Raw genomic sequence first — 20,230 nt, forward strand, 5'->3', positions numbered from 1 at the left:
TTCGGATGTAACATGAAAGCCTTCCTGAAACATAGCTCAGATTTTTATGCCCAACACGTTCGTCGCACAACCTGGATGTTCATGTTTCCATTCGTGTGTGTGTTTTTTTTTAGCTACGTACTGTATGTGACGGTGTCGGTCAAAAGATAGCCGTGTTATTGTTACTTACAGAGCGGTCCTAAAAAAAACATTATGTGAAAATGGTGAATCTGCGTGTCAAAACACTTTAGTGTCTCAACCTCACACACCACTTTGGTCCCATGCCATCAAAATCCATGTTTTTCTACTCTTTTATGAATAACATAGATCAAAATGAGTCTGTGCCAAAGAACAAGTTTGACATCTATGTGGTTTGTCAATTGTGTGCAAAAGGCAACAAACGGCATAAGGCTTGCAAAATGACCGGATCCGACTTCTTTGTGTTTTTGACGTAGTTACTAATTATTCAAGTACCTGCCTCCTTTGTGGTTGCTACATGCTCAAGCAACTCAGCTGAACGGCAACACGGCATTTCCAGGTTTGAAGCCAGCGAGTGCTGCCGTCAAGCCATACAAATACTACTTGCATATAAAGTATGCATAAGTTGTGTTTTACAACACAACTTAACTATAGTTATAGTTTATCATGTAACTGTGGCTGAAATAGTGAAACCAATGGTCATTGTCACCAAAATGTGCACGAGCAATGGAGGTCGTGCATCGGTTATGTTCAAGTGAATGAGAGTGGAGGAGGAGCTTAAAGTCAAAATATCCCCGTCACCTTTTTATTTTCACCCATGTCCCCTTTCACCTCACCTTCCCTTTTAGTGGGCCTACAATCCAACCAACACTTGGTGAATTCTGTTTCACAATGAGACTAAGACCAAGTCGAAGGTTCCAAACGGAACATCGCGATGATGACTTGGTCACCATAAGACACCATGATACCGCCAGGGACCAATCAGAGAGGAGATGTTTTCCATATTTACATTAATGACAGCGATCCAATCAGGGCAAAGCTTACTTACATATGGAATATTAATGAGAAATCTGGCAGTATCAACTGCCAGGTGTAAAAAAGAAAAAGAAAGAAAGAAGAGAGAATAGCTTGAAAAAGGTCATCCTGGGCATTTCAAACCTAAATTATCTTGCAAACCAAATAAAAGTACTTCAAAGTTAATGATTTTTTTTAATGATGGCATATGGCCTTTAAAAAGAAATGAGTGAAAATGGTGAAAAAACAATTTGCTAAAATTGGTCTAAATATTAGAGTCAAATGTACTCGGTAAAACGAGTATTTTTACGTGTCTTATTTATTTTTCACATTTTTTTTTACTTTAAAAAAAAAATTCTGTATTTTTTAAACCTTTTCTTACAGGTCTAAAAAAACTGTGAAAAGGGAACATTTTTGAGAAAATGTGTATGAAAAATGAATGATAATGTCAAAAATGGGTAACAAGTAAATACATGAGAACTTTAAAGACAAAATAAATCAGTGTGAATTGTCCAAAAATGATGAAAAAAAAGTCAAAGATATTTAGTAATATTTAAAATTGCATTAAAATGAGTGGAATAGAAAAAAAAGGAAACACAATATATCTGGAAATATAATATAATAATAATAAATGGTCCCCAAAAAAGTACAAAAAAATGAATGGCGATGTATATATATATATATATATATATATATACATATATATATATATATATATATATATATATATATATATATATATATATACATAGTAACAAATGGAAAAACGATAGTGATAATTTGTCCGAAAATAAAAAATGTTCGCATTCGGATTGAAGGGCTTAAACTTCGACCCTTGCAACCCGGAATCCAGCAGAATCGAGAGCGCAGTAAAATGTTTGTATTTCAGTGTGGATGGCCCAAATGTTGTCCGGCGAGTCCGTGGTGAGACTCACCCACCGTCCGTCCGTCGGCGCGCATCTCGCATCCCTTGCAGACTGGCAGAGCGGCACACACACACACACACACGTGACGCGACTGGTAGAGTGGAGCGCCAAACTTGTTGACTCACAACCGCGCGGCTCGACAGCATCCTCCTCCTCCTCTTCCTCCTCCTCCTCTTCCTCCAATCCGATTGCGTCTCCTGCTCGTGCACGCGCCGTTCAGCGGGGAATCATTTCTGCTCATTTTCCATCTTTTCCCCCGACCGTTGTGAGATTTTTTTTCCCCCCCCGCGCATCTTTCTCGGCTGGATTCCACATAAACTGCCAGCCTCAATTTAGGAGCCCAACTTCACCACCACCCAAAAAAAAAAAAAAAAAGTACTTGGAGATGGCTTTTATGGTGAAGCACGTGGTGGGGGGGCAGTTGAAGAACTTGACGGGCGGCCTGACGGAGGAGAAACCCGAGGCGGAGAAGACGGACGCGGCGGCGCAGGGGATGACCCAGGAGGAGTTCGAGCAGTACCAGCAACAGTTAGAAGAGGAGAAGTAAGTCGGGAGACAAAGACATCAGGTTCGGGGCTTGCATGCACGGGGGTGGGGGGGGGTGCTTTTCAGTTTGTGGACTGGAGAAAGGAGTGAATGTGGAAGCTCCCGTTCGCGTGCGTCAAAAAGACGAGCCAGAGACGTACGCGCGTCTTTTACGCACGGAAGGAAAAATGCGAGGCAGGCTGGTACATTTGGACACAAATCCTCACGTTTCTCGCATCGTCGCGCTTCCGTTCTGACAAGGATTCGTGCACACGGATCATCTGTGCGCGTGCACGAATCGCAGTCTAAATAAGGAAAGTGTCAACGAGTAAGATGGCTGCTTCACTGGGTAGTAACTAAGTATGAGTGGCTATTTGGAAATGATGTGCTAATCTGTAACTATATATACTGGAGTGTGTTGTGTTGTGCTCTAGGACACGAAGCGCAAGGTCATCTGAGAAATGGTTGTGGATTGGTGATCCCAAACTGTAGAACTCGCCACATCATTTGTCACAAATGTGAGAGATAAATGGGACAGAAATGAGTACAAAAAATGCAACCACCCCCGAAAAAAGATTAATACATAAGTAAAAAAAAATAAAAGCAAAATGGTTAAAAACAATCGGAAAATTGACAAATAGTCAGAGCCAAAGTACTAAACACCGACCGGGGAAGAAGTACCCCGAAAAAATGAGTGACACGGGTTAAGAAAAATTAAGATGTTCAAAAAAAAGTAAAAGTGATCCAAAACTTGTGACAAGCCGTGAAAACTGCCAAAATGTATTGAAAATTGTCAAAATGAGCAAAGGTGGTAAAGAAAAAAAACATGTGGTGTAAAAAGAATGTTTAAAAAAATGAGTTTTAAAAAAGTGAAAAATGTGCAAGAAAAAATTGGTGTGAAAAATAGATGAAAACTGTACAAATTGAGTGAGTGTAGCAACTAATATTGTGACTTTTATGAATATGTATCATATATACATGTTGGCATGCTGTACGACACCAAGTTCAAGGTCATCTGGGAAGTGGAGTGGTGTGGTTATCGATTGGTGACGTCAAGTTGTCGCTCTCCACATCCTGTATCGTGTGTCTCTGTGGCACATTCGAGCAACACTCAGGGACAAAGTAGGTCACATGTTTGAGTCCCCTAAAAGATGAAGAAAAAAAGGTACAAAAATGACTGAAAATTGAAAAAAATGTTAATAAAAGATTACAAAAAGTGAGGACTGGTCAGATACGGTGCCGTAAAAAGTATAATTCTGTTTTTTTTTTCACAGTTTTCACCTTTAATGTTTAAAATCATCGAACAATGTAAATATCAGACAAAGATAACCCAAGTAAAAAAAATGCAGTTTCAAAATGCTGATTTTATTCATTAAGGAAAAAATATATTCAAAACTACTTGGCCCTGTGTGAAAAAGTTATTGCCCCTTTGTTAAATCATGAATTAACTGTGCTTAATCAAATTTTTGGGAAAGTTGACTTCATTTTCACTGACCACACCAAAGTGTTATTACCACCAGACCTGTTCAATCAAAAAATCATTTAAATTGAACCTGTCTGACAAAATGAAGCCGATCAGAAGATCTCAAAAAGATGCAACAAAATGTCACAATCCAAAGAAATTCAAAAATAGTTGAGAAATAAAGTACTTGACCTCTATCAGTCTGGAAAAGGTTACAAAGCTATTTCTAAAGCTTTAGGACTCCAGCAAACCACGGTGAGAACCATCCATCCATCCATTTTCCATACCGCTTATCCTCACTAGGGGCATGCTGGATCATATCCCAGCTATCTTCGGGCGAGAGGCGGGGTACACCCTGAACTGGTTGCCAGCCAATCGCAGGGCACATAAAACAAACAACCATTCGCACTCACATTCACACGTATGGGTAATTTAGAGTTCAATTAACCTACCATGCATGTTTTTGGGATCTGGGAGGAAACCGGAGTGTCCAGAGAAAACCCACGCAGGCACAGGGAGAACAGGCAAACTCCACACAGGCGAGGCCGGATTTGAACCCAGGTCCTCAGAACTGTGCCACCGTGAGAGCTATTAACCACAAATGGAGAAAACAGGGAACAGTAGTGAACCTTCCCAGGGGTGGCCCTCCCTTGCTTCCAGTTAAGGTCAGTATTCATGACTCAACAATAAGGAAGAGTCTGGGCAAAAATGGCATCCACAGTAGAGTTTCAAGGCAAAAATTACTGCTGACCAAAAAAAAAAAAAAAAAAACAATTCTGGCTCATCTTACTTTTGGAGAGAACAAAAAAATATATATATATCTGAATGATTCATAAGACTTTTGGAAAAAATATTCTATGGACTGAACAGACAGAAGTGAACCTTTTTGAGGTGTGTGTGTCTTGTTATATCTGTCATAAATGTAACACAGCATTTCAGGAAAAGACGATATTAACAGTCAAACATGGTGGTGGTAGTGTGATGGTCTGGGGCTGTGAAGATGTCATTGATGGAACCATGAATTCTACTCTTTACCAGAAATTCCTGAAGGAAAATGTTCGACCATCAGTTTGTGACCACAAGCTGAAGTGCACTTGGGTTCTGCAGCAGGACAAAAATCCAAAGCAACTTCTGAAGGGCTTAAAAACACAAAATGAAGGTTTTGGAGTGGCCTAGTCAAAAATTTTTTTGGAGTGGCCTAGTCAAATTCCGCCATGACCTTAAACAGGACGTTCATGCTCGAAACCCCTCCATAGTTGCTGAATTGAAACAATTCTGCAAGGAAGAGTGAGCCAAAATATCATCACGGAGATGCGAAAGACTCATTGACGGTTATATAAAACGCTTGAGTTCAGTTGTTACTGTAAGGGTGGCCCAACCAGTTATTAGGTTTTGGCTTTTTCACACACGCTTTGAATATTTTTTATCCCCCTTAATAAATAAAATCCCAATTTAAAAACAGCACTATGTGTTTTCTTGGGTTATCGTTGTCTGATATATTCATTTGCTTGATGATTTTAAACATTAAAACGAGAGAAAGTGAGAAATACAAGCTACAAAAGTAATTCATACATCAGTTTTAAAAAAAAAACGACTTTTAAAATAGTGTAAAAATAGTGGTCGACTGGTTAGTTTGTTTGTTTATTTGTGCTGCGATTGACTGGCGACCAGTTCAGGGTGTACCCTGCCTCTTGCCTGAAGATAGCTGGGATAAGCTCCAGCACGCCCGCGACCCTTGTGAGGATAGGCGGTACAGAAAATGGATGGATGGATGGATAGTTAAAAACAAGTGAAAAATAGTTTTTAACAATCAGTTAAACTGCCAATTGTGGGTCGAAGACGAAGGAGAGCTGGAAAGCGGGTTCTTAGGCAGAAAGAGAAGAGGAAAGCACAGAATCTAGAAGTGAATGTGGGGACTTTGAATGTTGGGACTGATAGGAAAAGTTGGTCGACATGATGAGGAGAAAGGTTGATACATTGTGTGTCCAGGAGAGCAGATGGAAAGGCAGTGAGGCTAGAGGTTTAGGGACAGGGTTTAAATTATTTTACCATGGTGTAGATGGGAAGAGAAATGGAGTCGGGTTTATTTTAAAAGAAGAGTTGGCTAAGAATGTCTTGGAAGTGAAAAGAGTATCAGATTGAGTGATGAGGCTGAAATTTGAAATTGAGGGTGTTATGTGTAATGTGATTAGTGGCTATGCCCCACAGGTAGGATGTGACCAAGAGGTGAAAGAGAAATTCTGGAAGGAGCTAGACGAAGTAGTTCTGAGCATCCCAGACAGAGAGAGAGTCGTGATTGGGGCAGATTGTAATGGATATGTTGGTGAAGGAAATAGGGGTGATGAAGAAGTGATGGGTAAGTACGGGATCCAGGAAAGGAACTTGGAGGGACAGATGGTGGTAGACTTTGCAACAAGGATGCAAATGGCTGCAGTGAACACCTTTTTCCAGAAGAGGCACGAACATAGGGTGACCTACAAGAGCGGAGGTAGAAGCACGCAGGTGGATTACATCTTGTGCAGACGATGTAATCTGAAGGTGGTTACCGACTGTAAGGTAGTGGTAGGGGAGAGTGTGGCTAGACAGCATAGGATGGTGGTGTGTAAAATGACTCTGGTGATGGGGAGGAAGATTAGGAAGACAAAGCAGGACAGAGCAGAGAACCATGTGGTGGAAGCTGAGAAAGGAAGAATGTTGTGTGGCTTTTCGTGAGAAACGCTTTTGGTGGAGGAGGAGCTTCCAGAAGACAGCCAAGGTGATCGGAGAGATGGAAAGGAGAGTACTTGGTGTATCATCTGGCAGGAAAGGAGAGAAGGAGACTTGGTGGTGGAACCTCAAAGTACAGGGAATCATGTGTTTGTACAAGGAAAGAGGTTAGCTAAGAAGAAGTGGTACACTGAGAGGACCGAGGAGAGGAGAAAGGAATACATGGAGATGCACCGTAGGGCAAAGGTAGAGGTGGCAAAGGCCAAACAAGAGGCATATGGTTAGGGTGGTTAAGGATAGGGATGGAAATGTGTTGACTGGTGCCAGCAGTTTGCTGGATAGATGGAAATAATACTTTGAGGAGTTAATGAAAAGGGGAAAAAGAGAGAGAAGGAAGAGTAGAAGAGGCAAGTGTGGTGGACCAGGAAGTGGCAATAATTAGTAAGGGGGAATTTAGGAAGGTACTAAAGAGGATGAAAAATGGAAAGGCAGTTGGTCCTGATGACATACCTGTGGAGGTTCTCTAGGAGTGAGGAGCGTGCACACACCAACATCTGCCTTGAGCAGGTTGGAGAGGATTAGGACTGAGCTCATCAGAGGTGGGATGTTTTGGAGACAAAGTTAGGGAGAGCAGACTTGGATGGTTTGGACACATCCAGAGGAGAGAGAATGAGTATATTGGTAGAAGGATGATGAGAATGGAGCTGCCAGGCAAGAGAACTCGAGAAAGAGCAAAGAGAAGGTTGATGGACGTCGTCAGGGAATACATGAGGGCAGTGGGTGTTCGAGAGGAGAATGCAGAAGATAGGCTTACATGGAAAAGGATGACGCGCTGTGGCAACCCCGAAAGGGACAAGCCCAACGGAAAATCTGTGAAAATTGCCAAACATTTATGAGCGGGGGGGGGAAATAACAATTCGTGAAAAATGTCAGAAAAGGAGGAATACATAAATAAAAAGGGGGAAACTATAAAAAACACACAAAAGGGTGTGTGAAAGAATGAGTGAAAAATGGTTTAAAAAAATCTGAAAATTGCCTAAATTAGAGACAATTGAGCAGAAGTCTTAAAAAAAACCACACACAATTGGTGAAAAAATAGTAATAAATGCATTAAAAATTGAAAAAAAGTATTTTTATTATTTAAGTAAACTCAGCGTAGGTTTGCAGAAGACTCGATTGTCTTCAATGTTTATAAAAATGTACTCTGTGTGTGCTTGTTAAAAACAAAATTTTCTGAAGTTTGTTTGATATTTAAAAAATACATATATTGAGTTTGTTGAGGACTAAATTGTTTTTAATGTTTACGAAAAGTAAACATGGGTTTTCATGGGATTCTAAAATGTCAAAAACTTAAGGTAGCTTTGAGGGTGACTTTAAAATATCTTTGATGTGACTGAAATCATGTATGTTATGCTCATTGAAGACTTAATTTTCTTTTATATTTAAGAAAAAGTAACTTTGGTTTGCAGTGGACTAAATTATTTTTGACATTTAAGAAAACAATGTAGCATGCACATTGGGTTCATTGAGATTCAAAATTGTCTTTGACGTTTATGAAAACACATATGTTAGGTTCAATTGAATACTCAACTGTCTTTGATGTTAACAAAATCTTACAGTACATGGATTTGTTGAAAACCCTAAATGGTATTCTATATTTACAAAAACATGCATTTTCTGGTTCATGGTAAACAAAACAAAAACAATAAAAAGAGGTACGTCTGTATTGTCTTTGATGTTTAAAACAACTTAAAAGTAGGTTTACTGAAGACTGTAAAATGTCTTTGATGTTTACGAGCACATGTATGTCAGGGTCCTTGACAACACTAAATTGTCTTTAATGTTTATGTATCCTTTACTTAAAATGCTTATTGTTGCTTGAAGACCCTAAATTCTATGGCTAAATGGCTTTGATGATTACGAAAGCATGTATGTTGGGTTCATTAAGGATTCTAAATGTCTCTGATATTTACCAAAATATGTACAGTACACTGGGTTTGTTGAAAACCCTAAATTGTATTCGATAAATAAAAAAACACAGTTGTGCACAGACATTTTTGGGGGCAGGTACTCAAGCCCAAAAAAATTATTCATTGAATTAAGAAAAAAACTGTCGTTTGTGTACTACTTACGTAATTATTTCTGTTAACACAATCAACACGGTCAATAATACAACTATTAACAAACGAGGGGACTATTAACAAATGTCAGGTTTTTGTGATATACAATAACGAGACCAAGATAAATCATTTCAAAACTTTTTTACACTATTAGTTAACTCAGCGATTCCCAACCAGTGTGCCGTGGCACATTAGTGTGCCATGAGAGCTCTTCTGGTGTGCCGCGGGAAATGATCAAATTGAATCTTAATTGGTCAGAATATTATTTATTTACAAAAAATAATGTCTCTTTGTTCACCTATCTACGCCAGCAGCATATAAAGACAGACAGAACAAATAATTACTTTTTTCTAGATGGCACAAATAGTATAATTGACTTGTGTATCCACTTTTAGTGACATTTTTGTTTGTTGTGCCGTGAGATTTTTCAAATGTAAAATATCTGCCTTGGCTCATTAAAGGTCGGGAATCACTGAGTTAACCTATAACCCGTACAACTCAATTGAAAAAAATTCAAGTAAAAGGGAAAGTAAAAATCTAAAAAAACTGAGATCATGTGGTTGCAAATGTGCACACACCCTCTTAGAAATGGAGATGTGGCTGTGTTAAGAATGAAACAATCACATTCCAACTCTTGCTAAATGCATGGGGGCCATCACACACCTCCCACCATTTCGAGTGCCACTGATTAACCCCAAATAAATTAAGGTGGGCGCATATGAACAATTCTCCCAAGGACTCTCATGACGTCTAATTGAAACTTCCTTGCTCCAAGCCACACCCATTGTGTAAGGAAACTGTTTAGCCATAGTTTGCTTTCAATTAATTATCATTTGCATCATTTGAAATACAGAAATATGAATACATCAGTCACACTGGTTGTCTATTATCAAATTTTACCGTTGGGGACTCAGCCTCTTTGTTCGCCGCCACCCTTCGTGCGAGCCCAACATGGGTAATCATGCTCGATATTTTTACGTCTTGGATATTTCCTTAAACACGTATTGGAGACCCTATGCAGAGCTCCACTGGTGAGAAGCATCACACTCACTCAGGAGGCTGTCACGTGACCTTTAAGCGGAGTGACAAAGGTGCTAAACATGAGCGTAAAGAAGGCATGTTTAGCGGTCCCCGGAAGACAACGAGTCATCAATGTCAGGGAGCCCGAGAGGCCGCCATCCCGGCCGGGCTCACGTGACGTCCTTGAGAAGGCGGCTCTGGCGTTTTGCCCGCTCGGGCCTAACGTGACGAAAAAAAACGACCTTGCGCTGACACATTGAGTGCATCGCCTTCAGAGGATGTGATCCTCACAGGCTAGCGGTGCAAGATCGCCCTGCCATGTGTGTGTGTGTGCGTGTGGTCTCCATAATGTGTTTGGGAGCTCACACGCCACATCTGGCCGACATTGTCAGCTTTGTTGACTTGCCGTGTCACAGGCCTCTCAGCAAATAAAGCAATTGTGATGAGGCACAAGTGAGATCCAACTGGGAGCGTGAGGCCCTCACCGAGGGTTGACTTTAGGAGAGTAGCGCTCTCTGCTGCACCAGCTTGTGCGAAGATAATGCTCACTCACTTTAAAGAAGGGGATCAAAAGGAGTTGTGGTGTACAACTGGCACTGCATTTTGGAAAGCAGTTTGAGCATTTTTTCCAAATCCTCGCTATCCAGCTTAAGGTCCGAGTACTAGTACACTCTATGCCAATTCAGCGCACTAATGGAACAACTGTGTCGTACTAGCAGTTTTGTAATGTCAAAGAGTACAAATGTACTTACGTGGAATTTTCACTTATTTGTATCTCGTCATTGCTATTTCTGGCAACTTTCACTTTTATTTAGTCCACTATATTTCCAAAATGTTGGGCCTCTTATGCCTACCTAACGTGACAGAAATATTGGCATTCAAAAACTCCCAATTTAACGTGTAAAAGCACATCCAGGTAGGCTAAATTAATATTAAGAAGTAAAGTCAAAACGTCAATGTTTTGGTTTAGTTATCGTGAGCTTGTTTAGAGATATGGTTAGCGTGATGATCTAGCTAACTTAGCCCATTAGCCAACACACAGATATTTAACTTCACCACTGAAGTAAAATGAATATATTAAAATTCAATTCAATTCAATTCAAATAGATAACACAATCAACATTCTAGGAAGGAATTTGTGATGACAACATCATCAATAAAATTCAATTATTGACAGCCCGTGTTGATGAAATAAGGTAAGTAACAAATCTGTAATTATTTTTCTCTTAAAGATGCATGCTCTATGAAGCATTTTTTAAAGAATTGTTAATGAATGAATATTTATTTCAATCGTGTAAAAGATTTTTTTTTTTTTTTTTTAAATAGCAGCGGTATCAACCAAACAAAAAGCATGTTATGCCAAATATTATGACTTTATTCTTTTCCCCTAAAACATAAACATAATTTAAGATTTTCTCAGTGTTTAAAAGAAAAACACCAAATTTAGAGAAATATTCTTTTTGTTAGACAGCAAGAATATTTCATAATAATATAACATCAGCAATGGAAAGAACACGTTATACTGTGTTGCAGACAAGAACGAGAGGCTAATTTTGCCCAGAAGAAAGCCGAACGAGCCACAGTGAGGAGTCATTTTCGGGACAAGTACCGACTACCAAAGGTATTCTAATCTGTCATTGTTGTTGACGTAAATGTTAAGAACAAATATATATGTTAGGTTCACAGAATATAAACTTGTCTTTGATGTTTACAAAAAAACTTTTACAAAAAATTGTCTTTGGTTCACAGAAGACAAAATAAACTGTCTTTGATGTTTTGAAAAACACCCACGTATAAATTGTTTGTTATGTTTACGTAAATTTTACAAAAACGTATGATTCATGGAAGGGTCTAAAATGTCTTTCACGTTTACCAAAACACATATTTGAGATTTATTGATGACTCAATTCGATGTTTACGAAAATGCGTCCATCCAAATTGTCTTTGATCGTGGCGTAAACTTGATTCTCAGAAGACTCTTGGCTTTGATGTTTATGAAAACAAGTGCTTTAGATTCGATGAAGACAAAATTATATTTGATATTTACAACATTTTAATTGCTTAATGAAGATAAGTATAGAAAGTGGATGATGTCTAAATTGTTGTAAACTTTACATTAACGTACTGTATATATAGTAAAATTGAATTTGAAGACTCCAGTCTTTAATGTTCACAAAAACACATACAGTACTTGATATTTTCTGAAGACTTTTAAATGTATTCAATATTTATGAAAACAAAAAACATACAGATATAGCTTATCACATTTTTTGGAAAGCCTGATTACCTCTAGACCTGTTCAATCAAGAAATCACTTAACTGACAAAATGAAGTTGGCCAAAAGATCTAAAAAAGCTGCAACAAAATGCCATGATCCAAAGAAATTCAAGAACAGGTGAGAAATTAAGTAATTGACCTCGATCAGACTGGAAAGGCCATTTGCAAAGCTTTAGGATTCCAGTAAAATGTGGGGAGAGCCATGATCCTCACATGGAGAAAACTTGGAAAAGCGATGAACCAGCTGAAGCGCACTTGGGTTCTGCAGCAGGACAACAATCCAAAACACACCAGCAGGTCAACTTTTGAATGGCTTAAAAAAAAAAAAAAAAAAAAAAAAAAGTCCTCATCCTAATCAAAGTCTGGACTTGAATCCGATTGAAATGCTCTGGCATGACCTTAAACTTTAATCTGTCAGCCTGGAAGCTGTAGCAGAATAACTTAAATTTCAAGGAACTGGTGCCTTAAATGTTTTGAAATCTAAAATGAAAGAAATTGAAGTTGTTTCTCCAGAATGTCGATGTTTTACCTCGATTGCTTGAACAATTGATTCCGGGATACAGTACGACTCAAAGTCAAATCCAAAATGTTGTGCTTTATAAATTGTACTTTGTCTTTCTTTTAGTGTCTGTAACTTTGTGTTTTTGCTCCTGGCTGTCTTGGCCAGGTCTCTCTTGAGAAAGAGGGTTTTAATCGTAATGGGACCAACCTGGTTAAATAAAGGTTAAATTAAAAAATACTAATAATTTAAAAAAAAGGTTGTACACGCTCAAAAACCCTCCATTGTTGCGGAATTAAAAAAATTCTGCAAGGAAGAGTGGTGCCATGGTCTGTGTTTTAGTTTGGATTATATATATATATATTTGTTATGTTTTCCTGCGTCCCATGCTGTCTTGTCTTGCTTGTTAAGGTTTTGTTTCCACCTGTTCTCGTCAGCCCACTCCCTTGTGTCCACCAATCAGCTCCCTCCAGCCACTCCTATCTTGTCCAGGTATTCCTCGTTGTCTCGTCAGTTTGCTTGTACAGTGGAACCTTGATAAAACGGACACCGATATACCGGATATAGGATAAAACGGACCATAAGGATCGAACGACGCGTGCAAAAATAGTTTCCATTTGTCTGTAATTTCCATAATTGTACGCTGTTGTTGACTGGCGCTATAGCACAATGCAGGCAGAGAATGGGACTGATATATTTTAGGGTCACAAATATACAATAATACTAGATCCTCCCGTGCCTACGTGGCAGCCATGTTGCATGTGGGCCATTGACGTGACGGCCATGTGATGATATCTATTGTATATTGTACATTATAGCAGAGAGAGAGAGTTTTTTTTTTTTGTCAAGCCGATCGCCTTTGGCAACGGATTTGGAACTAGGAAGCACACAAGTTTCTCGCGGCTCATGAAAGCAACTCGCCTACAATGAGTCGTCAACAAAGGGTACATTCAGAAATCCAATCTGACGCTCTCACTGCGCTCTGAGAATGCAGTGTTCAGAGAGGCAAAGCGCGCTCCATTTTCTATCAGTTTGCGAACGAGCCTGTTGGCCATTGGCAGGGATACGTCAGTGCGTCCGCCATGTTGAATTCGTCAGCTCCGCCTGTAAACTGACGCTCCGGCGGCTCTGTCTCCTCAGTCAGAGCGGCGGGAGTGCAGTGCTCTGAATAACTGAACGGCACACTCCAACAACGGGTTTACGAACATTCCAGATTGGAGAGAACGAGCTTGGAGTGAATTTCCGAACGTACCCAATGTCACCATGACCAAGCACACCGGTGGTGGTAAGTTTAGATAACGTGAAACTTTCAAACATTTTCAAGCTTTTTTTTATATTTATTTACAGTAACTTTGTACTGTACTGGACATTTTAGGCCATGAAAAAAAAACTACAAAAAAATGTATTGTACTGTAATATGGGTGTCCTCAAAATGAAAAGTGCTTCTAAGTAACGGACAATCAGCTATATCGGACGACCTCCCCCACTCGTATTAGTCTGTTTTATCGAGGCGTTACTGTATTTTGTTCCCTGCTTTCTTTCAGTCTGTGTTGGTTCATTGTCATGTGTTGTTTGTTGTTGTCAGTCACTTTCTTGGTCATGTCTTGGTTTCTTTTGTGGTAACTTGTTCCCAGTGTTTGTTTGTTGCTTTGAATCTTGTTTTTTTCCCCCACACATCTTGGTTGACTCATTGTTTATAAAATTAAATACAGTACGATTCCTGCACTCCTGTCTCACCTCCCTGTTTTCCTGCGCTTGGGTCCACCACCTTCTTGCCTCCAACAAAACACCACAAAAGACCCCTCCCTGACAAGTGGGAAAAAATATTTCTCAAAATTCTTGTCTCCAACCAGTTATTAAGTTTAGGGGGCCATTACTTTTTCACACAGAGCTAATTAGCTTTAAAGAGGTTGTTTTTGTTTTAAATAAATAAAATCACAATTTAAAACCTGCATTTATGTTGTATGTGGGTTATCTTTGTCTGATATATTACATTTGTTTAATGATCTTTAACATTAAAGTGGGGAAATTATGCAAACAAAAAAAAAAAAAAGAATTTGAAAATGGGGTCAATACTTTTTCATTGCACTGTAGGTCTAAAACCTACAATGTTCCCTGTATATTTGCAAGTCGCTACTTGCGAATTCACCTATTTCTTTCTGGAACCTGTTCTCCATTATTCGCGAAGAGCTCATTGTCACTTCTTGTGCTTAGGCCATAGCCCTGTCGAAGATGAAAGCCCTACTTTGGTGTGATCTTGGTTGCAATAAATTTTGTTGAAGTGATGGGAGGAGCTTCTATTAGACAGGTCATAGCCCTGTCTAATAGAAAAGTGGTGCATCTTATGGCCTCTATAGGCAACTATAGGGAACCTTTTTAGGGGGTGTGTCAATTACTTGTGAATAGCAGGGTATTACTGTATATCTAAAGTGTCTTTGCTGTTAATGTAAAATATTCTAATATGAAAAGGGTCATTAATGTATAAGAAAACTTAACAGAGGTTTGCAGAAGACTAAATTGTCTTCAATGTTTCTGAAAACTTAACAAACAACACAAAGTTCAACTGGTCTTTGATGTTTACGTCAGCTTTGCAACAAATGTTTTAACTTCATCGAAAACCGAAGAAAGAAATTTAAAGAAGAGCATTTCTTAACCCATGTTGCGTCCTGTTACTAACACGCACAATTTGAATGCTTTGACCAAATCAGAACGAACTGGACGAGACTCAGATCCAGCAGGCGGGCGACGATGTGGTACTGCCCACCGAGCTGGCCAAGATGATAGCTGAGGACAACCAGGAAGAGGCGCACAAGCAGTCTGTGCTGGGCCAGTTGTCCAACCTGCAGAACGTCGATATGGACCAGCTGAAGGACAAGGCCCAGGCCACGCTGGAGGACCTCAAGAAGCAGACAGAGAACTGCAGCCTCATGTGATGTCGGGGAGCAAAGATTTGTTGAAGGTGGAGCTTCTGGGAAGGAGGAAGAAGTAGCGCAAGTCTTTGTTTTAGTTAATTTCAAGTAATGCACATTTGGAAAAATTGTTATATTACTTATCACCATTCATTTATTGGAGTATCACGCTTCCAGAAAAGCGATCATTTCGCTCACACATTTTTGCATTTTTAACAAAATGAGTGAAAAGTCGATGATTTGTACCCTGACACTGAGGTACCAACCTCAGTGTCAGGGTACCTAAAGGATGTACCCAGACACACAGCCGAGCACTGATTGGTCAACAGAACATTTTCACAAGAGGAATCATTTGGTTTACGTATTTTTGCATTTTCAACACAATGGGCCTTATTTTCGTGACCGGCATAAATCCGGTGCGGCGGGCAGCACATCTATGCCCCAGGAGTGGGTTAGACTGTTGTTGGTAATTTCGTAGAGCAGCCTGGCGGATCCGACAGTGAGTGGGCTGCACCTCTATGGGTGTGTTTACACCCGACTTTATTCGCCACCAATCAAAGTGGCTACTCACACTCCCTTTAAATGTGGCGCAATGACAGTCTCGACGGAGACATCTCTGTGAGGAAGAGGACGATGCGTAATCGAAGCAATCAATGCGTGAGTGGAGCATTGTCACTGCTCTTGGCCAGTGTGAGCGGGTATACAGAATGAGCTGGTGATAACCGCTGGCGACTTAAATATGTCCGCGAAGCTCAGAATCTTTCTGCCTGCGCCCCAATCAGATCCACCAAAATCCCTTTAGACCAGTGGTCTACCTTACACCAAGATTTGGATGTGGCCAAATTGTCACTCCGCTAGGCACACCCTCGCTGCGCCAGAACGCCCAGCTTGGTGTTGACCGGTCTGGCAAATTGGAAAACATGCGCAGCGAGCCTTGCATTAGCAGGAAAATCTAAATCCCCCATTTGCGTCCTGCCGCAGATGTACTATCTACTAAAATAAAGCCCAATGTGTGAAAATTTCGTGATCTCTTCCACTTTTTGGCACCCTGACACTGAGGTACCGACTCCAGTGATACGTACTTAATGGGCGGAGCCAGACACAAAGCTGAGCACTGACTGGTCAACAGCAGAAAAAAAAAAAAGAAATCACAAAAGAGATCATTTCATTGACCATTTTTGCATTCTCAACAAAAGTTAAATAATACCTTTTGGTATTCCAACCCCAGTGTTAGGGTACCAACATTTTCAATCAAAAACAGTGTTACATAACATTCCCTTAAGCTCCCTTGGCCATTTTTTGAGAAGCCTTCCTCTTTTCCCACTAAACTCAGAAAAGTCCAATGTGGATGGAAATCTAACACTAACCTGAGCAGCTAATTTCACGAACGAAAGTATCCTGTTTGGAGGAGAATTACATTAAATTTGGGGACTAGGGACGTTTTGCCAGGATAAGCATTTGAAAAGCACAAAAATGGCAACATTAATTAAAGACTTTGACAAATCAAATGTTAGCACCTGCTACTACCTGGAAGGACAAACCTTTTTACTCATTTTTTAATAATTTCTTTTCCAATAATAACAGATAACGTGCGAGCAAATAAGCCATGTGTCACTTTTGGGATGTTACTGTGTGCAATACATGGGAGTTTTCACTGAACTTCATCTTGAATCGACTCCTACTTTTTTTTTAATTGAACCTACGCCACAGGCTGGGAAAAACTTTGTGCTGCACATGAAAGTGTCATTAAAATCCTAGATATACAGTAAATACATGAAAAGCTGCTGAAAAAGTACAAATGTAAATGCTTTTAGAGGCCAAAGTGCGACATGTCTGAATATTTGTGTCCTCATAACGCCAATATTTACAGTATGTTGTGTGTACGCAGTGAGCTCATTGTGTGGTGCCGTTTCGTGCCGGTGGATTAGCTGTCGTCAAGTCGAGTGGTGTCCTTGTGAACCTTGTTAGCGCTAACGCCGCCGCTTAATGATGTCGTTTTTGGAGGTGTCCGACTGTGGTTTTGTTGTTTGTGTACTCTGTGTAGCGATGGCAATTTATGCTTCTCTGTACCACTTTACAATAGGGATATCCTTATTTATGTGTTAATAATACAATTATAAAGCCTTTCTAAATCATTAATAATCAGTTTTCAGTGTTGCTTGCTGTCTTGCAAGATGATGCTATTAGTATACTTCAATGTGGACTCACAAATATTAACCCTTACCCTGTATCTTTACCCTACCCTAATTTATAACTACCCTAACCCCGTTCCAAAAAGTAGCTTGCCACTGATGGGACATTGTCGTTTCCTAGGAATGTTGGAGAAGTGATTATTTTAAAATGTAAACATTTCCAAATACAGACATGATCAGTGTCTTCACAAAGATGAATGTCATTAATTATATTAATAACATATATTTAAAGGTAATTTGAACAAATTTAATATTTCAGAAGCGTGTGTCAAAATGGTAGACCCTCACATTAATAAATAAGAAGAAGTCTCAGTTGCAAAAACTTTGGTGACCCTAAACTAGGGATGGGCGAGTACCGATACCTGGTATCATATTTCCAGGTGCCAATAGCAGCCACCGATACTCAGTCAAAAAATCTTACAAGTTCTCCTCGCCAGTAGTTGGCGCAACACTGCGGCTGTTTGACATATCTGTGAATGCGGTATCAAACATCCCTACCCTAAACCTACCATAACCCTACCATAGCCCTTTCCTGCTCTGACCTAACCCTAACCTACCCACATGCAGCATCTGTTTATGAGGTCTGAGTACAGTATAACCTGTTAATGAATAATCATTATTGGTACCCTTATTGTAAGTGGTACCCACGTCTCCAAACCGCCTCGCTTTGTTTTGCCAAATTTGTTATATGCGCTTTTAGTTTTTTTTTTGCATTCAAATTGGTGTGTGCGTGTGTGTGTGTGTGTGTGCGTGCGTGCGTGTGCGTGCGTCCGTGTGTGTGTGTGTTTATAAGCAAATGTGTTGTTATCCAGTTGCATTGAGGGGTAGTGCAATATGTTCAAACGTATTGGGACTGTTGGAACCATTCCCTTTCATCAAATTCAACAGCCACCTTTACAGAAATGGCTATGTGCACTGGGATGTCCAATTGATTAAGTAAACAGTCAAAAGTTGTGTCTCAATATTTTTGTTGGTCAAATGAATGAATGGACGCTGAGGAAAACCTCATTGCTGTGGTTCTTGTCATGTGATAGTGATAGACAAGTAGATGTTCATCATAAAATATACAAGAAAAGTAGCAATAAGTCGTTTCCTAATATCGCTACAAGGAAATAACTACTGTAATAATAATGACAGTAATAATAATAAAGGGGGAAGTGAAGCCATAAGCCACGAGACTTGCTTGGTTTGTATGAGCGTGTTTTGTTTTTCTCATCAAATCTGTCATTCTGTCTCTGATGGGAGTTTCAAATGCAATAAAAATATTTTCGGATGATGTTCTTCATGTGTGTGTAATTTAACAGTTTTTCCAGTAATCTTTCAAGTGTTACAGAGGCTAAGAAAATGATTTACATTTGTAAATGACTAAAATAATGTTGAATTTTCAGGCAACTATGAAGAGGACCTGCATTCTCACTAATCAACAACAGGGGGAGACAACTTTTTACAAAAAAAAGTACATAATGTACATTATTTCTATTTTATTTTATATTTTAATATACCAATTATGACGGCACGGTGGACGACTGGGTAGCACATCTGCCTCACAGTTCTGAGGACCGGGTTATTATTATTATTATTATTTTTTTTAAATATATATATATATATATATATATATATATATATATATATATATATATATATATATACAGAGTGGAAAGTATTCAGACCACCCTTAAATTTTTCACACTTTTTTATATTTCAGCCATTAGCTAAAATCATTTAAGTTCATTTTTTCCACATTAATGTACACACAGCACCCCATATTGACAGAAAAAAAACTGAATTGTTGACATTTTTGCAGATTTATTCAAAAAGAAAAAGTGGAATATCACACAGCCATAAGTATTCAGACCCTTTGCTGTGACACTCATATATTTAACTCAGGTGCTGTCCATTTGTTCTGATCATTATTTAGTAGAAGCACCCTTTTGAGGTAATACAGCCATGAGTCTTATGGGGACTGATGCAATAGGTTTTTCACACCTGGATTTGGGGATCATCTGTCATTCCTCCTTGCAGATCCTCGCCAGTTCTGTCAGGTTGGATGGTGAACGTTGGTGGGCAGCCATTTTCAGGTCTTTCCAGAGATGCTCAATTGGGTTTAAGTCAGGGCTCTGGCTGGGCCATTCAAGAACAGTCACGGAGTTGTTCTGAAGCCACTCCTTCGATATTTTAGCTGTGTGCTTAGGGTCATTGTCTTTTTTGAAGGTGAACCTTCGGCCCAGTCTGATGTTCTGAGCACTCTGGAGAAGGTTTTCGTCCTGGAGATCCCTCTACTTGGCTGCATTCATCTTTTCTTCGATTGCAACCAGTCACCCTGTCCCTGCAGCTGAAAAACACCCCCACACATGATGCTGCCACCACCATGCTTCACTGTTGGGACTGTATTGGACAGGTGATGAGCAGTGCCTGGTTTTCTCCACACATGCCACTTAGAATTAAGGCCAACAATTTCTATCTTGGTCTCAACAGACCAGAGAATCTTATTTCTTACCATCTTGGAGTCCTTCAGGTGTTTTTTTTTTTTTTCGCAAACTCCATGCGGGCTTTCATGTGTCTTGCACTAAGGAAAGGCTTCTGTCGGGCCACTCTGCCATAAAGCCCTGACTGGCGGAGTAT

At 39.6% G+C, this 20,230-nt stretch overlaps 1 protein-coding gene across 2 annotated transcripts; it reads left to right on the forward strand.

The window, feature by feature from the left end:
• Positions 1 to 1,856: 1,856 nt before the first annotated feature.
• Positions 1,857 to 18,882, forward strand: LOC133474129 (complexin-3-like). 2 transcript variants are annotated; one of them, XM_061765480.1, is made up of 3 exons: positions 2,000 to 2,441; positions 11,265 to 11,352; positions 15,216 to 18,882. In XM_061765480.1, exons 1-3 carry the CDS (start codon positions 2,284 to 2,286, stop codon positions 15,438 to 15,440), a joined length of 471 nt encoding a protein of 156 aa, XP_061621464.1. In that variant the 5' UTR covers positions 2,000 to 2,283; the 3' UTR covers positions 15,441 to 18,882. The 2 variants fall into 2 exon arrangements, with proteins under 2 accessions (XP_061621465.1, XP_061621464.1); XM_061765481.1 differs by lacking the exon at positions 11,265 to 11,352 and having other exon boundaries at positions 1,857 to 2,441; positions 15,216 to 15,354.
• Positions 18,883 to 20,230: the final 1,348 nt, after the last annotated feature.

Source organism: Phyllopteryx taeniolatus, chromosome 2, assembly GCF_024500385.1.
Source record: "Phyllopteryx taeniolatus isolate TA_2022b chromosome 2, UOR_Ptae_1.2, whole genome shotgun sequence".
NCBI lineage: Eukaryota > Metazoa > Chordata > Actinopteri > Syngnathiformes > Syngnathidae > Phyllopteryx > Phyllopteryx taeniolatus.